Consider the following 21,521-nt stretch of genomic DNA (forward strand, 5'->3'; position numbering starts at 1 on the left):
AAAGAAAAAAAAAGGGGGGGGGGGGAACCAGGGTCTGGGTGCAGCCAATGTGCCATGAGGGAGAGAGAGTAAGAGCATGAACGTGCACAACCATGTCAGCCTACACCCAGCCACCCAGGACACTGATTTGTTTTACCACTAGCATTACCGGTCTTCAGGTTTTGCCAGAAGATTTACATCTGACCTTTCCTACTTTCCAGAAGGAGAAACCAGGACCTCAGGCGAGGCCTGAGGTGAAAGCGTGGATACCTCTGAGGGAGCAGGAAGAAAGATAAAGGAGAGGCCTGGCATTCCCACTCCTCAGGTCATAAAATGCACCAAGCAGGGTTCACCAAGGGAGCCTAGTGCCTGGGACGGACAGGCCATGAAGGGTCTCTAGTGGGCAGACGGAACATGCTGGATCCATACAATAAAACATCTTCATGGGACATGAAGAGGAAGGAAGCGTCACTGGGGCGCATTGCCAGCTGCCACAGTGTGTGATTCCATATTTAGAAATGTCCTGAACAGGCAAATCCGTGGAGACGGAAGAGACTGATGGGTGCCAGGGGCTGTGGAGGAGTTTCCTTCTGGGATAACAGAGTCAGCAGGAACAGGACAGAGGGGTTGTCAATAACCCTGTGAATATGCTAAGAACCACTGGCCTATGCGATGTAAAGGTGTGGATGATTCTTGTGGATGAAGTCCCACTTGAAGGATGACTGCTCTCCCAGCCTCCACCACTCTCTGCCTCCCAGGGGCCGCGGCCACCAAGCACCTCCAGCCAGTTCCCTGCCCCATTCTGCTGTGACCAGGGTCATGTAGTCGGCATGCCCACACCGCTCACCACCAAAACCCTGGTGGTGAGGGGCACCTGGGTGGCTCAGTCAGTTAAGCACCTGCCTTTGGCTCAGGTCTTGATTGCAGGGTCCTGGGATCAAGTCCTACATCGGGCTCCCTGCTCAGCAGGGAGTCTGCCTCTCCCTCTCTGCCTCTCCCCCAGCCCATTCTCTCTCACACTCTCTCTCTCAAATAAATAAATATCTCTAAAAAAAAAGAAAGAAAGAAAGAAAGAAAGAAAGAAAGAAAGAAAGAAAGAAAGAAAGAAAGAAAGAAAGAAAGAAAAGAAAAAAGAAAAGGAAAGGAAAGGAAAGAAAAGAAACCCTGGTGTAAACCAACTCCTATTATAACCCAAAGAGTATAAGGAACCCCGGGCAAATGTCCTTCATTCATTTTACAAAGCTAAGGCTTAGCCTACTGGTTTTCTCTCAAAGCATCCCTGCATTTACCACACCTGACCTATGGGACACCACAGCTTAGCCTGGCCCACCTAATTCGTGCTCAGATCACTGACGTGAGCTCCTGTTGGGCAAAATCATCTACCACAAAGCCTTTTTTATAAGTGTTGACTCCCGTGTAATTTACTGAGGACCGCATGGACAGTGACAAACAGAATGGCTGTGTGGGTGCAGGTGGCAGTCAGTGACCCTGGTGATCGCACGACTGACAGGGCACTACGTTCACTGCCCAGCATCATAGGAGAGAAAGGGACCACAGATTGTGAGCCTGGGACAAGACAAATTCAAAATTCCAAGAATGCTTCCTACTAAATGTGTATCACCTTCACATCACTATCAAGTTGAACAGTTATAAGTGTAACCATCCTAAGTCGGGGACCTTCTGTATGTTTTTTATTTACTGTTCATCCCACTAGAATATCAGCCCCACGAGCATGGGGACCTCATCCGTCCTGTTCAACACCACATCCCCAGCACATCCCTTGCACTGAGGAGACGTTTGAGACAGATCTGAGAACAAGTGAAAGACTGGATGGGTGGCCCAGCAAATACCTCCTTAAAGAGCAAGGGAGAGACTCAGGTGTAATACCACCCCGAGGCTGCTTCTGCACTCAGCCCAAACTGCATCCCAGTTAAGAACCGAGGAAGGGAGCAGAACAATACCCAACAGCCCAAAGACCACACAAAGATAAAACTCTGTGGTTCTTAACCAACAATGTGCATCAGAAGCAACCATGGGCTTTCAAAATACACATGGGCCTGGGCCCCATCCCCAGAAGATGTGCTCTAGGAGGCCACAGGAGGAAGCAGACAGCCAGGATTTCAAAGCCACGCAGGGATTTCAGAGCTACCACCTCACCTGAGCACACGTTCCCTCTGTGGCGAGGACTGTCTCACACACGTGTATACACGGTCACTCATCTAAGCTCTACAATATTCCTGAAGTAGATACTCTCTTCCTCTCCAACTGACAGAGGCAGAAACAAACCCTGAGAGGTTAAGGGGCTCACCCAAGGTCACACAGCCACTAATCCTCAGCTACCCCTATTCCAGGTCCCACTTCAGACAAGCATAATCCGTTGAGTTCTGACATCACCTCTGATGACAAATAGTAACTTGTGGCATAGACCAGGGCTGCTAGAAGCAAGGACCCTAGCATCTGCGAGAACTGAGAGCAGGCAGCAAGAGCCAAGGATGCGGCAGACCGTCCCACTCGCGTGGACAGCTCAGCAGCATTAGATCCTGTCATTGTCCCAAAACTGGAAGCTGTGAGTCATAAACAGCAAAGGTCCAATGAAGTTCGGTCTCCTCTACTGAGGCACTATTTCCTCTCAACATAGTGGCACATGCAATGTCTAAAATGAGTAAGTTGAGGGCACCTGGGTGGCTCAGTCCATTAAGCATCTGCTTTTGGCTCAGGTCATGATCTCAGGGTACTGGGGTCAAGCCCCACATCAGGCTCCTTGCTCAGTGGGGGTCTCTCTCCACTCATGCCCTCTCTGTCTCTCTCAAATAAATAAATAAATAAAATATTTTATTTTAAATTAATTAATTTAATGAGTTAGTAAACCTTTATAACTCAAAAGAGAAAAACACAGACACCTGGAAAATCCACTGTGAAATACCTCCAACCCTACCAACATGACACAAATCCAATGTTCTTTTTTACAAAACTTTAAGCTTGGGATCCCTGGGTGGCTCAGCGGTTTAGCGCCTGCCTTCGACCCAGGGCGTGATCCTGGAGTCCCGGGATCAAGTCCCACGTCGGGCTCCCTGCATGGAGCCTGCTTCACCCTCTGCCTGTGTCTATGCCTCTCTCTCTCTCTGTCTCTCATGAATAAATAAATAAAATCTTTAAAAAACAAAAACTTTAAGCTTACCACAAAAATTGAACTAATTAGGCCAACCACAGGGTCTTCTTACCAAGAAAGTCCTCATTTATTTCAAATACTTTATGCCAACTGTTCCAGAACACGCTTAGGACATAAACTAGAATATGCTTTAAACTTTATCTTAAGGATCCCTGGGTGGCTGAGCGGTTTAGTGCCTGCCTTTGGCCCAGGGCGTGATCCTGGAGTCCTGGGATCGAGTCCCACGTTGGGCTCCTGGCGTGCAGCCTGCTTCTCCCTACTCCTGTGTCTCTGCCTCTCTCTCTCTCTCTCTCTGCCTATCATGAATAAATAAAAATAAATAAACTTTATCTTAAAAGGAAAAGTCAGTGGGCAGATATTCTTTTTTTTTCTTTCTTTCTTTTTTTTCCTCGGAGAAAAGATAACATGAGCACTCCCAACCCGTCTTACGTAGCTCACTCCTGATGCCTGGCTTGCCTCAGTGGCGAAAGATTCTCCACAATAGTGGGCAGATATTCTAGCTGTAGTTCCCTCACTAACTGTCCAGGTGACTCTGAGCTGGTTACTTAGTATCAGGTGTCTCAATTTCTCTCATAAAACAGGATCACACCACTGTTCTCTCCCCTCTCCAGCACTAAGAAAAAGTCAACAGGTTTTAATGACATTGGAAAGGTGCCAAGAGCAATCATTACAGAAAACAGTATGGAGGAAGTTCCTCAGAAAATTAAACATAAAATCGTCATATGATCCACCTCTGGGTAAATATCCAAAAGGATGCAAAGCCAGATGTCAAGGAGCTATGTGCACACCCACGTTCATCATAGCCTGATTCACAACAGCCAAGAGGTGAAAGTGGCCCACATGCCCTGTGACGGATCAACAGACAAGCAAGATGTGGGATATCCAAACAAGGGGATACTATGCAGCCTCAAAAAAGAAGGAAATGCTGTCACACACGACTACATGGACACCATGCTGAAACAGGCCAGTGACAATAGGACATACACTATGGCTCACTTAGGAAGTGTGCACAGTAATCAGATCACAGGAGCAGAAAGTAGGGAGGTGGTCACCCGGAGCTGGGGCAGGGAGGGGAAACCAGTGGTTTGTGGATACAGTGTCAGTGTCACAGGAGGTGAATGTTCTGGAGAGCCAGTGCACAGCAATGGGAAGGTCTCAAACACTACAGAACTGTATGCTTAAAAATGGTTAAGATGGGATGTTTAATGACACATGCTTTTTCCACAAATAAAGAAGGAAGGAAAAAAAAAAAGGAGGCTCCAAGATGTTGTTTGAAAACACACATGGCAATCCGACTATGTCAGAGCCTCTCCAGCCATCTGGCCCTTCACATGAGGGGCACCTGGAAAACAGAGAGGGAAACCCAGGGAGCCAGGAGGACTCACTCGCAGCGTACAGGGCAACTCTGTCATTCTCTTTGTGCTGCAGGAGGTTTTCCGCATAGTTTAGACGACTGCCTTTGAACCACTCGGGGATGTCTGCAATCCCTTTTGTCATGTCCACAACCTATGGAGAATGACAGAAAAGCAAGACACACACACAGGTGAGATCTACACCAGGAGTAAATAAAAGTGACTCCACTTCCTGGGAAGCCTGCTAACTCACTGGCCCAAAGCGTCATTAAATCATTTCAGAGACTGACCACCAAATTGGCCTAAAGGCTTAGAACTGAAAGATTAGGGCCCTGGAGCTCATCATCCCTCATCAGACAGGGTCTCACACACCAGAGCCTCTGGGAGGAGATCTGAGCGTCCCCGCCACACAGAAAGTAAGGTGATGGGTGTGTTAATTCCATAGTGAATCCATATATCAAATCATCACATTAGATGCTTTAAATATATACAGTTTCATGGTTCATTATTCCTCAACGTAGTTTTTTTAATGCCAAGGGAAAATACACCATCCCCACTAATGAACTCTTTCAACAGATCTTTATGAAGCACCTACTCTTGCTCAGTGAGAGGTGCAGGGGACAATAAATAAGGCAGATGTACCCCAGAATCTGACCAGATACCCTAAAATCCAGGATATGGAGCTACGGCATCCATCTGTCCCTCTCACTGCAACTCCCCGGACCCGGGCCCCGGGACTCCCTCCCCAAGTACCTACAGACAAGCCTTTAAGAACAGTTTGCCCCACAGTCAAACCAAAACACAATTAACTTATACTTTAAGTAACAGGACCTGCTTTCCCCAGATGGTCACTGATTGACAACATAAGGAGTAGAAATGTTCCCTGAACTCGGATTTTAAAAAATAATAAAACTGAGATGCCTGCGTGGCTCAGCTTTGGCCCAGGGCATGATCCCAGAGTCCTGGGTTTGAGTCCCACATCAGGCTCCCTGTGAGGATCCTGATTCTCCCTCTGCCTGTGTCTCTGCCTCTCTCTGTATCTCTCTCATGAATAAATAAATAAATATTTAAAATAATAATAAAACTATTGATAGTCTAAAAAACAACAGCAGGGACGCCTGGGTGGCTCAGCAGTTGAGTGGCTGCCTTAGGCTCAGGTCGTGATCCCAGGTCCCGGGATCAAATCCCTCATTGAGCTCCCCGCAGCGAGACCTCTGCCTATGTCTCTGCCTCTCTCTCTGTGTCTCTCATGAGTAAATAAATAATACCTTTAAAAGAATAAAAATAAAAAACAACAGCCATGTGAATGTATTTAATAACATCACTGAACTGGACACTTGAAGATGGTTACGATGATAAATCGTGTTATGTGTATTTTACCACAATTAATTTTTTTTTTTTTTTTTTAGATAAAATAAAAATAATATGATGATGCCCTGCTACGTAGGATCGTTCAAGGTTCCAGGTCAGGGCCTGGGGTCCACACATCAGAGTCCAGAGGTTGCATAGTCTCCATGGATTCTGTGACCTCAACACAATTTTCTGCCAACTCCCTAGAACAATGACTTTTTCCCACTGATGTGAGGCTTCAAAAGAAAATATGATTCAGTGTTCCCAAAAATGAACACTTTATTTTGGAACGAAACCATAAAAAGATAACACATAAGCAAAATCCCTACTTACCTCATCATACATGCGTGAGAAGACAAGTCCACTGAATTTCCAGAACTCTGCCCAGAAGTCTGAATATGATTCAACTGACCAGTGGTATAAGTCATCATAATTTTCTAAAAATAAAATATAATGGCACATAGCTCAAACAAATCTTAGAAAGTCTTATCTCGAAAAACATTTTTAAGACAGGTGGATGCCAGAGTGGCTCTGTTGGTTAAGTGTCTGCCTTTGGCTCAGGTCATGATCTTAGGGTCCTGGGATCGAGCCCCATGTTGGGCTCCCTGCTCAGCAGGAGCGTGCTTCTCCCTCTCCCTCATGCTCTCTTGATTATCTGTCTCTCTCTCTCTCTCTCAAATAAATAAGATCTTATTAAAAAAATTTTTAAAAAAAAGAAAGTCTTGGCAGTTCTTTTTTTTTTTTAAGATTTTTATTTATTTATTCATGAGAGACAGAGAGAGACAGAGAGAGAGAGGCAGAGACACAGGCAGAGGGAGAAGCAGGCTCCATGCAGGGAGCCCGACGTGGGACTCGATCCAGGGTCTCCAGGATCACACCCTGGGCTGAAGGCGGCGCTAAACCGCTGAGCCACCCAGGCTGCCCTTGGCAGTTCAATAATAAGATGGGACACACCTAACGAATTACAGGTATGTCTGAGTGGTTCAAAGGCATCTGATAAGAAATTACCTGGGGGCTGGGGGGGTAGGGCTAGGTGTCTCAGCCCTTAAGCACCTGCCTTCAGCTCAGGTCATGATCCTGGGGTCCTGGGATGGAGCCCACATCGATCCCATGTTGTAGCCCCAAGTTGTCAAGCTCCCTGCTCAGTGGGGAGCCTGCTTCTCCCTCTCCCTCTGCCTAACCCCCACCCCCTGCTCATTTTTCTCTATCTCTAATGAATAAATAAAATCTTTCAAAAAAAAAAAAAAAAAAGAAATGATCTGAGGGAGGTGGAGTATCCTAATTCTTACCAATGGGAGCAAATCTACCACTGCTAGTCCCTAAAACAAATGAAGCAAAGAAGCAGTGATTTCATACCCTAATCAACATGCCTAAGAACATGGGCCCTGAAGCCAAATCCTGGCTTGGCCATTTATTAGCTGTGTGACTTTGTGGAAGTTACTTGAGCACAGTGTCTCTGTTTCTCCATCTGTAAAATGGACATAGTTAATAGCACCCCCCCCTTGACAGAGCTTTGGGAGGATTTAAATGAGCATAAACACACACATAAGATGCTAGAACAGGGCCTTAGACAGAATTGGACAGAATCAGAGAACTACATTAAGCTTGCTATTATTACATCATACAAACGTAGGAAAGCCACATCCAACAGACTTCAAAACCCAGAAGTGCAAAACTAAAAGCTCACTGATGACTTCTTGTGCCAGTAACAGTGTTAGGGGAGAGGAAGGAATGATTATTTATTTTGACTTTTGAATAAGCAATACATTTGCATGATTCAAAATAACAAAATATAGATCATACAGGAAAAAGTTCCTCTCCCTCGTGCCCTACAATCATTTAACTTTCCTTGTCCAGAAGTAACCAGTTAAAGAGTTTTGTGTGTCTTTCCAGATTTTATGGGCAAGTTAATACACTCCTATCACTCCCTCTTACACAAAGGGAAGGCCCCTCTCCACACCAGCTTCCAATCCTGAGACCTGGGATGGTCCCCGCCCCTCACTGGGCCTTTCTAATCTCCACATACGGTGAGAGGCTCTCCATTCATATGCTGGTGCTGCAGGGACCAGGTAACTGCAGGAAGATGACCAGCAGGGTGTCAGGAAGAGAAAAAAAAAGGGCCCAACACTTCGGTGAGGCTGAAGTCTCTCCTTCCCATCAGTCAAGCTGAAGACTCAATGGCCCATCCTGTCCCCAGTCCTGGTGGACAGGGAGAGAGGACGTAGAGGGAGACAGCTCTGAAAGCAGACACTTGCTGCAGAAGGAGGGGACTGGCCCTGGCAGCAAGGGCAGGATCAGGACACTGAAAGGAAGCCAAGAGTCCAGATGAAGGGGCTGCCACAGGGATGGAGAAGGATCAACTGGGGATGAAACAGGGAGAGGTGGCACACGTGTCACACAGTGATGGAGAAGCAGGGCTTCAGGGTGAATCCTGGCAATGGTGCCTGCACCTCCTCCAAGCCCCTGGAGAACTTCCCTCCAGCCCCACCCACCTGCTCAAGCATGCAGGGAAAAACACCAGGGACCAGGCATCTGGAATACCAGGGCCAACCCTGACTCTAGAGACCATGCTCAGAGACCTCAGGTAGGCCAGTCTGCCTCTCTGGGACTCAGTTTCCCTATGTGTCACCTGGAGATTGACTGGAGAAGGATATGGATGCTCCCATGACAGAGGAGAGGTAACCCTGTGCTCCAGGGCTGAGCTAGACACTTAAAACCAATGGTGATGGGCAAGCTGCTCCGCCCCCTGAGTCCCAGCATTGTTGTCTGCAAAAGGGGAATAACAACAGTGACCCGGGGGAGCAGTAGAGCAGTAGAGGGTGTCCTTAAAGACACAGGGTTCAGAGTGCAACAATCTGGGTTCAGAACCTGCTATGTGAGCTCAGATGAGTAATCAATCATCCCTGGGCCTCAGTCTCTCCTCCATGAAAGGAAGATAATAGAACTTGTCACAGGGTCACTGTCAAGAACTGAAAGAATCAAAACACACAAAGCACTAAGAACGGGGCTTGGCAGAGAGAAAGCACCTGGCACGTCAGCCACTAACATCACTGCTGGTCATCTCTCAGGAGCACGACACATACCGGGCTAGCCAGGCTAGCTGACGCGATATGATGGGCTGCGACCTGGGGACAGGGCTGGGCAGGTACTTGAAAGCGTTCATGAGCAGGGGCGCTCCAGCTTCTGGTCCTGAAGGTGGGGCAAATGCAGACCCAGGACAGCCCTGGGAGAGAGAGCCTCTGCCCAGCCCCCACTGAGGAAGCTGCCCTGCCCCCAAACAGACCCACAGCTCCATTCTTTCCTGGTCTTTGTTTTTGGTCATCTTGATTCTCACAAAAGCCAGAGTTCCAAGACAAAAAACTCTCTCCCCTCCCAGCTTACGCGGAGATGGACCAAAGGCTTGCCACCCACGCCCCCACTGAAGACTGCAAAAACCCATCAACAGTGAGTCACCAACAAGGTCCACGAGGGAGGAAGATGCCACCTGCCTGCCAATCTGGGAACTGAGCGGTCCCCACAGCCCCCTAACACTAGGAGGACCACAGAGAAAAGGATGGACCTTGCGCAGAAACTCCTCCACCCTCCAAGACCCAGCCCGGCCCAGCCCGGTCATCAAGAATGACTCCGCAGACCAGCAGGGGCCCCTCCCAGCCCCCACTCACCCCCTCCCGGCCCCTACTCACAGCCTGCACTCCTGAAGCCCAGATGACCCACCATGGGCACGTGTGGTTCAATCTGCACTGTGCTCATGAAGAACCTGATCTAGCTGCCAACGTACTGTGAAATTCGGTGTTCCCACCTTCTCCTGGGGTTAGACGCCTATGCTTCTGGCCTCCCACACTTCCATCTGTGTGCTGCCCCCCTCGCCACACTGAGCAGGGCTCCTCAGTGTCACCAGCAGGATGTTATGGAAATGACCAAGGGCTACTTCTGAGGCCAGGCCAGGTCAGGGACACCTCAGCCGTGGCCTTGCTCTCCTGGATGGCTAAGGCACTGTCACACCACATAGTGACAAGCAGCTATCGAGCTGGGTGACAGCTGCCCACCAGCCTCCCCTGAGCCTTCCCCCACATTCAAAAGGCAACATAATGCAGGAGAGACTAATGATTCTGGAAACAGACTACAGGTCCACCACTCACAGCTGCAACATCCCCACCCAGACTGAGTTTCTGTTTTCCCAGCTGGGGAATGGGGTCAAAGCAGCATGTACCTGGCCAGCTTACTGAGGGCAGTATCAGTGGATGCATGTAAAGCACCCAAGAAGGCTGACTGGTGGGGCACCTGGGGGGCTCAGTCAGTGAAGCTTCAGCCTTTGGCTTGGGGCATGATCCTGGGATCAAGTCCCATGTCAAGCTCCCTGCTCAGCAGGGCATCTGCTTCTCCCTCTCCCTCCAACTCCCCATTGTGCTCTCTCTACCTTCTGCGTCAAATAAATAAAATCTTTAAAAGAAATTTTTTTTAAATAATAAAAGCTAACTGGTACCATTATCCACCTCACCTGCTGGGCCCCCCATAGGCATCTGAATTTGCAATTCACCCCCTTCTTCCTCTCCACCCACGAGAATTCAGACCAGTCTACACCTCCCAACCTCATCAAGACCCAGCAGCCTCTTTCCACTGCAGTGACAGACCCAGTCCACAGTAAAGTGCTTTGGAGACACAGCTGGCTGCCCCTGGGCCCAGGCTGGTCACTGACTCACTGCAGCGCTGCTGTCCTGCAAGAGCTTTCTCTCCCAGCTACGCTTGAGCCATTTGAGAACAGGGACCCAGCCTTCTATTTGTGGGCAAACGCAATCCCAGCTGCTTGAACGCTGAAATGATCTGTAGCTCGTGGCATACAGAAAGACACGTGGCACAGTCCACCAAAAGAACATGTCCTTTAAAGCAGGTGCCACTCCCCTAATTACAGAGGGCTGGTACATGCAGCGTGACCCCTGGGGTCTTTGTGAAAGAGGCCTCTCATGCACATATGCTAGGCTGCCATAGTGGGCTGCTCCATAGGAGGTCTGCATCCGGAGGGCCCCCAGGTCTATGTAGGTTTTCTGGGAGTCCACAGGTGAGCTCTGCTAGAAGCAGTGAGAAAAACAAACCAACCTGTGGCCCTCGTAGTGGGTAAGAGAATAGGTAACCCTGCCAAGGCTGGGGGAGAAACCTCATGCCAACCTTGGTCTAGGGTGACAGACCAAGCTGGAGAAAGCGCCCCCATCCCTACATCCATCCATCCTTGAAGCTGGAGCACAACTGAAGCACCCCGGGAAGATGTGTACCTTGCTCTCTCTGTACGTGGGGGTACAACATTGCTCAATACTGCATGCCAACTACACGCACGCCCCAGGGAGGAGGAGGTGTGCAGAGGATACAAGTTCAAGGGTGCAGTCCTTAAGCAATTTGAATACTTAAAAATTAATGAAAAGGCGAGGCAGTATGAAAGTCCAAATTACATGCATTTGGAGAACAGGAGAAAGGAGAAAACATTGAAAGACAATGATCAAGACAAGGCAGCATTTGAGTTAGACCTTAAAGCCCAAAACCTCCAGGGCTGAGCTTCTGGAAGAGAGAGAAGCAGCAGACGGGCTCAACCATCAGGAGTGGAAGAGGAGGAAAAGACAAACACCAAGCTCTAAATCATCCTCCAACCAAGAGGAGAACCCAGCTCAGCCCAGCTCATTGCCACCATGTGGGGACACAGATCACAGGCCTTTGGGTTTTCAAAAGAAGTCAGAAATCTTGCTTTTCCTATGCAGTCTCCCAGTTTGTGAGCCGCTTGAGCCAAGTCTTCAAGTCCAGTCTGGGCTCATTCCCCCAGCTACCAGCCCTGAGCAGGCCAACTAGGAGCTGCCAGTGTGTGGTCGGGTTTATGCAGCAACCCACAGGCCAGGTGCAGGTGACCGCTGGGTGTGAGGGCCTCCTGCCTCCCTCACACCACCCACTGACACAGGTCCTCTCTCACCATGCCCATTTTACAGATGGGGAAAGTAAGACTTGGTCTCACAGCTAGGTCACACGGCTAGGAAGTGGTGGAGCCAGTTCAAAATCCAGGTAGTCAGGTCAGATGCATCTCACCCACCTCACAACTCATGTGCAATCATTTCCTAAAGCACCAAGGCTAGTTAAGCACAGGAGAACACTATACCTCTGCTAGCAGAAGAAAGAAAGATGGAATTGAGGTGAGGTGACACAGATGAATATCTTACTCCTGGCTCTTTCTGGGAATCAGGTCTGTTCTCCCCCAATCCTACACACGTTAATTTACCAGCTAATACCTGAAAGGCCCAGAGTAATAAGCCACATCTGTCTCCAAGATGCTTTCTGTGTAGTGAGCAGGAAGGAGGGAGCTGGGTTCACCAAGGGAAGGGGCTCACTGGAAGCTATGACACCCATCATACAGTGGAAGGCTTGGAAGCTGCCAGGTGGCACCATGCAATTCCACGGTCAACAAGGGACCATTGTGAGCCTCTGAGCTAAGGAGTGACAAAGTCAGACCTGTGCTCCAGTGAAGCAAGCAGGGTGTCCCGAAGAGAAGAGGAAGGAAAAGCAGGAAGCAAGGAAACCGGCCAGTGTTCAGAGTAGAGGGAACGAGGGCCCCGGGAAAGTGGGGGATGTAAGCAGCAAGGCAGTGTCACTGAGGACTCCCCTACACAGGACAGATGGCCCCATGTCCACTTCTGTCAGGGCAGCTGAGAACAGCGATGCCACCACAGAACCACAGGAGTCCCAGAAGCCAGCTGAGGGCCACGAGGGGAGGGAAGTGGCCAGAGAGGAGCTGAAACCCCTGAAGGTGGGGAAGGTCCTGCAGGAAATTGGACAAGCCAGCTAGAGCTGGCAGGAGACACGTGCAGGTGCTTCTCACCCAGAAAACGGGCCCCCGCGGGCCGGCCCACAGGCAGCCAGGCCAGGCAGTTTCTGAGAGCCAGGGTGGTGGCTGCAGGGAGGGGCCATGCCTAGGTTCTGCCGGGGGCTGGGAGGGTAAAGTAAACAGGAGGAAAACGAGTCCTGCCTCAATCCCAAAGGCTGTATTTTCTTTCAGAAAAGAGTGTCTTTCTCCTGTGGGTGCTGGATTCCATGCTAGCCCTTTAGTGATGTCAAGTTGGGGGGGGGGGGGGCTAGGAGGGGACAACACAAGGTGTTACTGGCTGGCAAGTGACCCCCACAAACATAGGGGAAGAGCCACAAGTTAGAAAGACTCCATGTCTGGGAGGAAGCCCCCCCTGCCCCCAAGCCAGACGCAAGACGCCAGGGAACACCTCATCTCCCAAGGAGGAAGCCTAGCGAGGGATCTCAGGCCCCAGAGGTTCCAAGGCGGTGGGGGAGCCTCCCAGGGACAAAGATGCTAAGAGGGCGAGTGGGGGGCCCCTCCTGGGACACAGATGCTACAGCGGGGAGGGGCCGTGCACCTGAAAGCACAGACAGGGGGCAAAGCGCACGGTCAGAAGGAGCCCCACCCCGGGGAGACGGGAGCCCTGCCCACCTCCAGCGGCCCCTCCCGGAAGCTGGCGGGGAGGAGACCCCGGGGGCTCGGGGGCTCGGGGGCTCGGGGGCCGGGGCGCCCGGCAGGCGCGGGGCAGCGGGGGCGGCGCGCGCACTCACCCAGCGCCAGGCCGCAGGCAGCAGCCACGGCCGCCCGGAAGCGGTCCATGTGCGTGCTCTTGCTGTCAGGCTCCCACATCACCTGGCTCTCCAGGATCTCCTCCCGGCGGGCCCGCGGCTGCTTGGACATGGCTGCGGCGGGGCTGCGCGGCGACCGGGGCCGGCGGGGGCCAGGCCGGGGACGGCGGCGCGGAGGGACGGCGGGGTCCGGGGCGGCGGGCGGCGGGCGGCGAGCGGCGGGCGGCGGGCGGGCAGCGCTACTGAGCGCGGCGCGGCCGCCGCCTGCGGGATCCCAGCCCGGCCCCGCCCCCGCCCCGCCCCCGCCCCGAGGCCCCGCCCCCGCCCGAGGCCCCGCCCCCGCGGCCCCGCCCCCCGCCTGTAACCCTCCGCGGGCGCCGAGCCTCGCAAAGGAGTGCGGGCAGCCGCGCCCCGCGGCCTCAGGGCCCTGGACCCACGCGCGCGTGCGGGGGGTGGGGCTACGCAGGCGCACTGCGCCCGGGCTCCCACCTCCCCTGCGGCGCCGAGGGGTGCAGCAGCGCGGGAAGCCGGGGGCGGGAGGCCGGGGCTGGTGCCCGGGCTCATTCATTCGCTATTGATTTGTTCTTCCTGCAGATAACCTAGCGCTGCTGGGTACCAGGCACCGTCCGGGGCTCCGCAGGTGCAGCAGCGGACGAAGCAAAGTTCCTGCCCTGGGTCAACAGGAGGTAAGGGGCGGAGGAGATAGGTAGGTCATAGACAGTACAATGCAAATAGTGAAAATATATAGTGTACAAGAGTGTCGTGTAGATAATACGTATACTGTTATTCGTGTATAATAGAAAGTGTTAAGTACTATGGAAAGAAATCCGGGAAGGATAGAAAAGAAAGAAGGACGAGTGTTTCCATTTAAATAGAGCTGTCAGGGAAGGTTCCATGAAAAGGTGACGTCAGGGGCACCTGGGTGGCTCAGTGGGTCGGGCATCTGCCTTCGGCTCAAGTCACGATCCCGGAGGTCCTGGGATTGAGCCCCGAGTGGGCTCCCTGCTCAGTGGGGAGTCTGCCTGCTTCTCTCTCTGCCCTCCCCACCGCTCGTTCTTTCTCTCTCAAAAGCTTTTTTTAAGATTTTATTTATTTATTCATGAAAGACACAGAGAGAGAGGCAGAGGGAGAAGCAGGCTCCACGCAGGAGCCAGATGCAGGACTCGATCCAGGGACTCCAGGATCATGCCCTGGGCAGAAGGCAAACGCTCAACCTCTGAGCCACCCTGGTGTCCCTCTCTCAAATAAAATCTTACAAAAAAAAAAAAAGAAAGAAAGAAAGAAAAAAAGAAAAGGTGACATCTACCATTGACTTGAAGCAGGTGACAGGTGTCATGAGCTCTTCAGTATCTGGGGAGAAAGTTTCCAGGCGGAGATGACAGCAGGTGCTAAAGTCCTGAGGAGTGTTGGGTGTAGTTTGAGAAATAGTAGTGTCCAGCATTTTTTCTTTGACTTGAAAGACCTGAGGTAGAAGATAAAGTCAATGGGGGCACCTGGGCAGCTCCAGGTGCTGAAGCATCTGCCTTCAGCTCAAGTCATGATCCCAGGGTCCTGGGATGGAGCCCCAGCTTGGGCTCCCAGCCCAGCAGGGAGCCTGCTTCTCCCTCTTGCTCCTGCACGTATTCTCTCTCTCTCTCTCTCTCAAATAAATATTTTTTTTAAGAGGAGGAGGATAAAATCAATGAAGGGAAACGTGGCAGGCAGCCCAAGTGGCTCCTGAAGACCGTGAAGAACAGCTTTTACCATGGGCAAGATGAGACCACTGAAGGTTTTGAGCAAGAGAGGGACATGTTCTGACTGTAATAGGAATCCCTCTGCTTGCTCAGCTGAGAATAGGCTTCAGGGAGCAGGTGTATCAGCAGGGAGACCAGTTAGAATAATGTTGAAATAGATGATGGTGGCTGGACCAGGTGGCAGAGAAAAATGGGACTTGGGTATATGTTGAAGGTTTATTTATTTCACTCCTACTGCACATGGGTTGGCTCTGTGCTAAGGACCTTCGCACATTCCTTGTAACTTGTTTTGACAGCAACCCAATAAGCTTCTCCACGTTTTTTTTCAGTGTTGGGAGTTTTATGAAGCAACCTCACCACTAAAATCACAAACAGCTTCCATCTGTCAATAACCACAAATAAACATAGGTTCTCATTTAAAACAGGATCTTGGGGATCCTTGGGTGGTGCAGCGGTTTGGCGCCTGCCTTTGGCCCAGGGCGTGATCCTGGAGACCTGGGATCGAATCCCACGTCGGGCTCCCGGTGCATGGAGCCTGCTTCTCCCTCTGCCTGTGTCTCTGTCTCTCTCTCTCTCTGTGTGTATGTGTGTGTGTGACTATCATAAATAAATAATAATAATAAAATAAAACAGGATTTTGCTATGTAAACATGATTTCCAGAAAAGCTGTCCCCCCTCCCCCACCTCAAAGTTCTAGAGCCAGCTCTGGCTCTTTGTTTGAGTTATCACCTTTGCCAAGGCATGAGTTCATCTTGACTGGGCAGGAGAGTCATCTTTGAGGGACTGATGTTTATTTCCTCTGACACCATAATGCAAATTCCACAGGAGCAAAATCCTTGTTTCACCAGGTTCTCCAGGATTCCCAGAGCCTGATCCATAATAGGAGCTCAACAATCATTCAGGGCAGTCCAGGTGGCTCAGCAGTTTGCACCACCTTCAGCCCAGGTTGTGATCCTGGAGACCCAGGATTGAGTCCCATGTCTGGCTCCCTGCATGGAGCCTGCTTCTCCCTGTGTCTCTGCCTCTCTCTCTTGTGCTGTGTCTCTCATAAATAAATAAAATCTAAAAAAAAAGAAAGAAACAGCCATTCAGGGGCACCTGGGTGGCTCAGTGGTTCAGCATCTGCTTTTGGCTCAAGTCATAATCTCAGGTCCTGGGATCAAGTCCTGCATCAGGCTAGGGAGCCTGCTTCTCCCTCTGCCTATGTCTCTGCCTCTGTGTGTGTGTCTTTCATGAATAAATGAATAAAGTCATAAAAAAAGAAACAGTCATTCATTCAAAAATGCCTATTGGGTGCCCGTCCTTAACTAGGCAAGGAGGTTCTGCTATGTAAGGCATAGACCTGGCCTTCATAGAGTATGCAAATTGCAGTTTGACTAGGGGACTGGCCAATTCTCACGGAGGGCGGAGGGCTAGGTTTACACACCTGACAGCCACTTGATTCATTCTTAATCCCTTAATCCTGGCCCACCCAATCAGGCAAAGCATCTGTAGAGGACCCAAGGGAGAGGCAAGTTTATATAGCCAAAATAACTGGGTACTTTGTCATCATCCCTTTGACATATCCAGACACACACAAACCCTTGGAAATACCTTTTTAGGCCTCACCTTGCTGTCTCATCCTTCTTAACAAGATTAGACAGGGAGAAGAGGAGGAGATTCAAGAAAGTTCCTCCCATTTAAAATGGGAACATTGCTGGCCCTTCTTGACCAAGAACCTTAAACTATTTATTGTCTATGTGCAACCTTTCTTGCATCTCTGCACTTACCCTCTTCTCGCACTTACCCTCTTCTCCTTGTACCTGTTGCTTATTTTTGATGAGAGAGAAAACACAGAAGAAGAGGGAGAGAGAATCTTAACCAGGCTCCATGCCCAGCAGAGCTCAATCTTATGACCCTGAGACCATGATCTGAGCTGAAATCAAGAGTTGGAAGCTAAATTGACTGAGCCACCCAGCTGCCCCTAGTTTGGTACTCTTTATACACCACACTCCCAAAATTCTAAACTCCATCCTATTCTAGGTACTTCAAAGATTTTTAAAAGAACACAGAAATTTACCAGGTCAGGGGCACCTGGGTGGCTCGGTCAAGCCTCTGCCTTCTGCTCAGGTCTTGGTCCTGGGATCAAGCCCTGCATTGGGCTCCCTGCTGAGCGGGGAGTCTGTTTCTTTCTCCCTTTGCCCCTACTCATGCTTGCTCTCTTGCATTGTCTCTCTCTCTCACAAATATATAAAATATTTTTTTAAAAGGAAAATGAAAGGAAAAAGAAAAGAAAAGAAAAAAGAAAAGAAATTAATTTTCCTGGCCAGACCAGATGCACCTACACTTCTTCAGAGACAGGAAATTATGAAAACGTATTGGGTCCTCTGGAATATGTTGAAAGCAGCTTCAAGAGAAAAGCAAGAGTATTTGGAAGTAGTGAAGAGTTTTCCAAAAAGGCCCAAACTGATGGTCTGGAAGAGGAGTGGCACCCATAGTTGGAGTACAAGTCAGGGCTATCTGAAAGTCCAAGTGCTTTTAGCAATATGGATCTCATTTTTCTCCTCTCTTCCCAAAGCATGATATTTCTTTTTTTTTTTTTAAGATTTTATTTATTTATTCATGAGAGACACAGAGAGAGAGGCAGAGACACAGGCAGAGGGAGAAGCAGGCTCCATGCAGGGAGCCCGACTAGGGACTCGATCCAGGGACTCCAGGATCATGCCCTGGGCCAAAGGCAGGCGCTAAACCACTGAGCCACCCAGGGATCCCCCCAAAGAATGATATTTCTTTGTACACATAGAAACAAATACCATCATGCTAAGATGCAACTGGAAAAGAATCCAAAAAATCTGTCCTTGAGAGACAGCTAGGAAATAACGTGGACCACTGACAGCTACCCACCTACTAGGAACACCACCAAATCCAACTCTGGAGGCTCTCCTGGAAGGATTGTGCCAACTCAAGGGATTGGATCTTGACTTAAACTGACATTGGAAAGTTTCATCATAGCCTTAAATGAACATCCTTTTTATAACTTAGGGTTTTAGGGGTGCCTGGGTGGCTCAGTCAGTAAGCATCTGACCCTTGGCTCAGGTCATGACCCAGAGTCCCAAAATGGACACCCCTCCCCCTTACCCCATCTGGCTCCTTGCTCAGCAGGGAGTCTGCTTGCCCCTCTCCCTCTGCTCCTCTCTGCTCCTCCCTGAGCTCCTTCTCTCTCTCTCTCTCCCAAATAAATAAAATCTTTTTTAAAAATAAAAAAAATAAACTGAGAGGTTTAAAACAAAAAAAAAATGATGATTCGCTCTCGTTGGAATGAATACACCTGACATAATTGAATACCATACACGTTCATCTGTCTGATCCATTAAGAGAGACCAGATCTGAAAGAAATGGCCTTTAAAATGTATCCGTGGAAAAAAATTAAAAAAATAAAAATAAAATAAAATAAAATGTATCCGTGGGGCAGCCCAGGTGGCTCAGCGGTTTAGCATCTGCCTTCGGCCCAGGGCATGATCCTGGAGTCCCCGGATCAAGTCCCACATCGGGCTCCCTGCATGGAGCCTGCTTCTCCCTCTGCCTGTGTCTCTCATGAATAAATAAATCTTTTAAAAATGTATCCGTGGATGTTCTTCAATGTATCGAGACATTTTGAAGAGAAAATATTGAAAAGTAGAAAGTGAATCGGTGTCTGTAAATTTCACTTCTCTGGTTATTCCAAAATCAGTACATTCCAACCCAAGCCGAACTTCACCCTTAGGAGACACGTCTCAGCCAGAGAGCGCTGAAAGAATGGCATTTACTCATCAGAGGAGGTCTTGGAGCAGAGACCCTGTTAATACCCCAGGGCAAGGAAGTAGGAATCGAGATGAGTTCATAGTAAGCCTCTGTGTCTGTTAAGTGGGTCAAGGAGGATTGAGAACATAGATACTGTCTCCGGCAGTCTGAAGGACTGTAAGAATGGGGTGGATTATCTGTCAATTGTGTAAAAGCCGCTGAGCATCACATGGCCCTTGGAAATTGGTCCCCAGGGGTTGACGTCCTCTCTAGTTTAAGCCAATCACAGCCCTCCTTCTTCTTTGCCGGATTGGCTTGTGGGTGGGCAAAAAAAACAAATCTCGGCCAATGAGCTCGAAAGGGCGCGAATGGGGGTGGGGGGGGACTTGCACCCATTTTCCCCTGGGAGGACGTTTTGCAGGAAGCTGCGCTGGGCATGTAGCGATCCGCTGAAGCATGGCACAAGAAAGCCCCTGAGCAGAGGGTGGCAGAGCAGAGGACGAAAAGCTGGATCCTCTTGCTGAGCTGCAGAGCAATCCTGTGACTAGCCAGGGGCTTCTGGCTGAATAAATAGTAACTGTCATCATGGATTAAGCCGCAGGGAGTCAGATTGCCATACCTTGCTGCCAAAAGCATGCTAACCGAGACAATCACCAAAGGTCATTCCACTTGCGCTCTCCCCTGAAGGGGCTTGTGTTCACTTTAGTACATTCATCATCCACATGACATAGCCTAGAACACCTGATCCCAAGATAGGCAGGCATCAGTAAGAACCAAGGTGTATTCAATCCCCAAACTAGTATGCCCCTCTATCACAGTCTGAAGATTCTCTACCTAAAAAGGGGGGCAGGGAGAGCATCCCACTCAGCGCTAAGCCTTAGGAGGAGGAACCTTTCAGAGAGAGGACATAGTAAAAGCAAAGACCCAGTCAAATGGAAGTGGCTTTCCAGGACCTTGGGAGGCCACAGGGTAAGGACTGTGGATTTTATTTAAAGTGTGATTAGCTGGAGGGTATTATGCTGAGTGAAGTAAGCCAGTCGGAGAAGGACAAACATTATATGTTCTCATTCATTTGGGGAATATAAATAATAGTGAAAAGGAATATAAGGGAAGGGGGAAGAAATGTGTGGGAAATATCAGAAAGGGAGACAGAACGTAAAGACTGCTAACTCTGGGAAACGAACTAGGGGTGGTAGAAGGGGAGGAGGGCGGGGGGTGGGAGAGAATGGGTGACGGGCACTGGGTGTTATTCTGTATGTTAGTAAATTGAACACCAATAAAAAACAAATTAAAAAAAAATAAAGTGTGATTAGAAGCCATTTGGAAAGTTTTGTGTGTGGGTGTTCTTTTTTTTAAGATTTTATTGATTGATTGATGAGAGACACACACAGAGAGAGGCAGAGATGTAGATAGAGAGAGAAGCAGGCTCCCCACAGGAAGCCCGATGCAGAATTCAATCCCAAGACCCCGGGATCATGACCTGAGCCAAAGGCAGACACTCAACCAATGAGCCACTCAGGTGCCCCCATTTGGAAAGTTTTGAGTAGGGGAGTGATGTGTCATATTTTGAAAGCACTATTCTAGCTGCTGTGTGGTAATAGAGTAGTGAGGCTGAGTTTGGAGAGGGAGGTATTGCTAAGGTTCACATGGGGTATCATGGTGGCTTGACTAGGGTGGAAAGGTGGGAAATATTGAGAAGGAGAGAGCCATGTACCTGTATACCAATATAAGCTTAGAAAGAGATATATCTTTAAATACCTATCTACACATAGAGATATTTGGAGACCAAGAGAATATGGTGTGGGCTTAGACAGTAGATAGCAATGCTTGGGGTCCAGACAAGATCAGAACAACTTCTAGCATAGAACTAATTTTCCCCAAGTCATAACCAAAGTAGTAATGCATATGACTTGATGGAGAAAAGACCAAAAGGGACAAGAAGCTGACATATTTCCATTTCCTGTGGCTGTTGACACAGGAGGCTTTCTCAGGCTGATCCAGGAGAATGGTGAAGAGTGAGTCCAAACAGAGACTCAGCCAAATTCATGGGTTCATCAGGCAAAAGGGTTATTGGAGGATTTCTTTTTCTGGCTTCCGTGGTGTGGTTGCCTCAACCCTCCCTGTCTACCCACAGGGCTGTGGAAATCCAGTGGATGCCAGCAACCAAGGGCCAGATGTGCCTAAAGTGATGTCCCAAAGTTCAACCACCCCACCTCCTCTCCCACCACAGGAGAAAGCAGAGGGGTACATGTGGTCACGAACCAAGAAGAGGGACACGGAGGTGGTGGGATAGTGATCCTGTGAGGCAACCAAAGCAGATGCTCTACAGATGTGCCAGCACGATGAACCTCAAAAACATAATGTTAAGCAAAAAAGCAAGCATCAGAGGTGTACGGACTTTTATAGAAAGGGGTTAAGTAGGCAAAACCCAAAAATATGTGGTTTAGGAATACATACCTGTTAGAGAAACATAAAGAAGGCCGAGAAATGCTTATCAACATTCAGGACACAGGGTTCTTCTAAGAGAAAGGAATGAATTTAAGGAAGGACTTCCAAGTTACTGGAAAGACTTCC

The 21,521-nt window shown here is 49.5% G+C and overlaps 1 protein-coding gene and 1 long non-coding RNA gene across 3 annotated transcripts in view; one reads left to right on the forward strand and one right to left on the reverse strand.

Annotated features, from left to right (window-relative positions):
• The window catches only part of AACS (acetoacetyl-CoA synthetase), a 58,088-nt gene extending 44,446 nt beyond the window's left edge, over window positions 1-13,642 (reverse strand). The window contains exons 1-3 of one of the 2 annotated variants that reach the window (XM_072802154.1): window positions 13,438-13,642; window positions 6,184-6,287; window positions 4,534-4,654 (exon numbers count right to left, since the gene is read on the reverse strand). In XM_072802154.1, the coding sequence (XP_072658255.1) occupies window positions 4,534-4,654; window positions 6,184-6,287; window positions 13,438-13,567 (355 nt within the window). In that variant the 5' untranslated portion in view covers window positions 13,568-13,642. The remainder of the gene's footprint in view (window positions 1-4,533; window positions 4,655-6,183; window positions 6,288-13,437) is intronic. The other variant, XM_072802153.1, reaches the window with a different exon arrangement.
• A 269-nt stretch (window positions 13,643-13,911) lies between these two features.
• Window positions 13,912-15,818, forward strand: LOC140619180 (uncharacterized). The gene is made up of 2 exons (XR_012019108.1): window positions 13,912-14,141; window positions 15,614-15,818. It is a non-coding gene; the product is annotated as an uncharacterized lncRNA (long non-coding RNA).
• Window positions 15,819-21,521: the final 5,703 nt, after the last annotated feature.

Source organism: Canis lupus, chromosome 27 (assembly GCF_048164855.1).
Source record: "Canis lupus baileyi chromosome 27, mCanLup2.hap1, whole genome shotgun sequence".
NCBI lineage: Eukaryota > Metazoa > Chordata > Mammalia > Carnivora > Canidae > Canis > Canis lupus.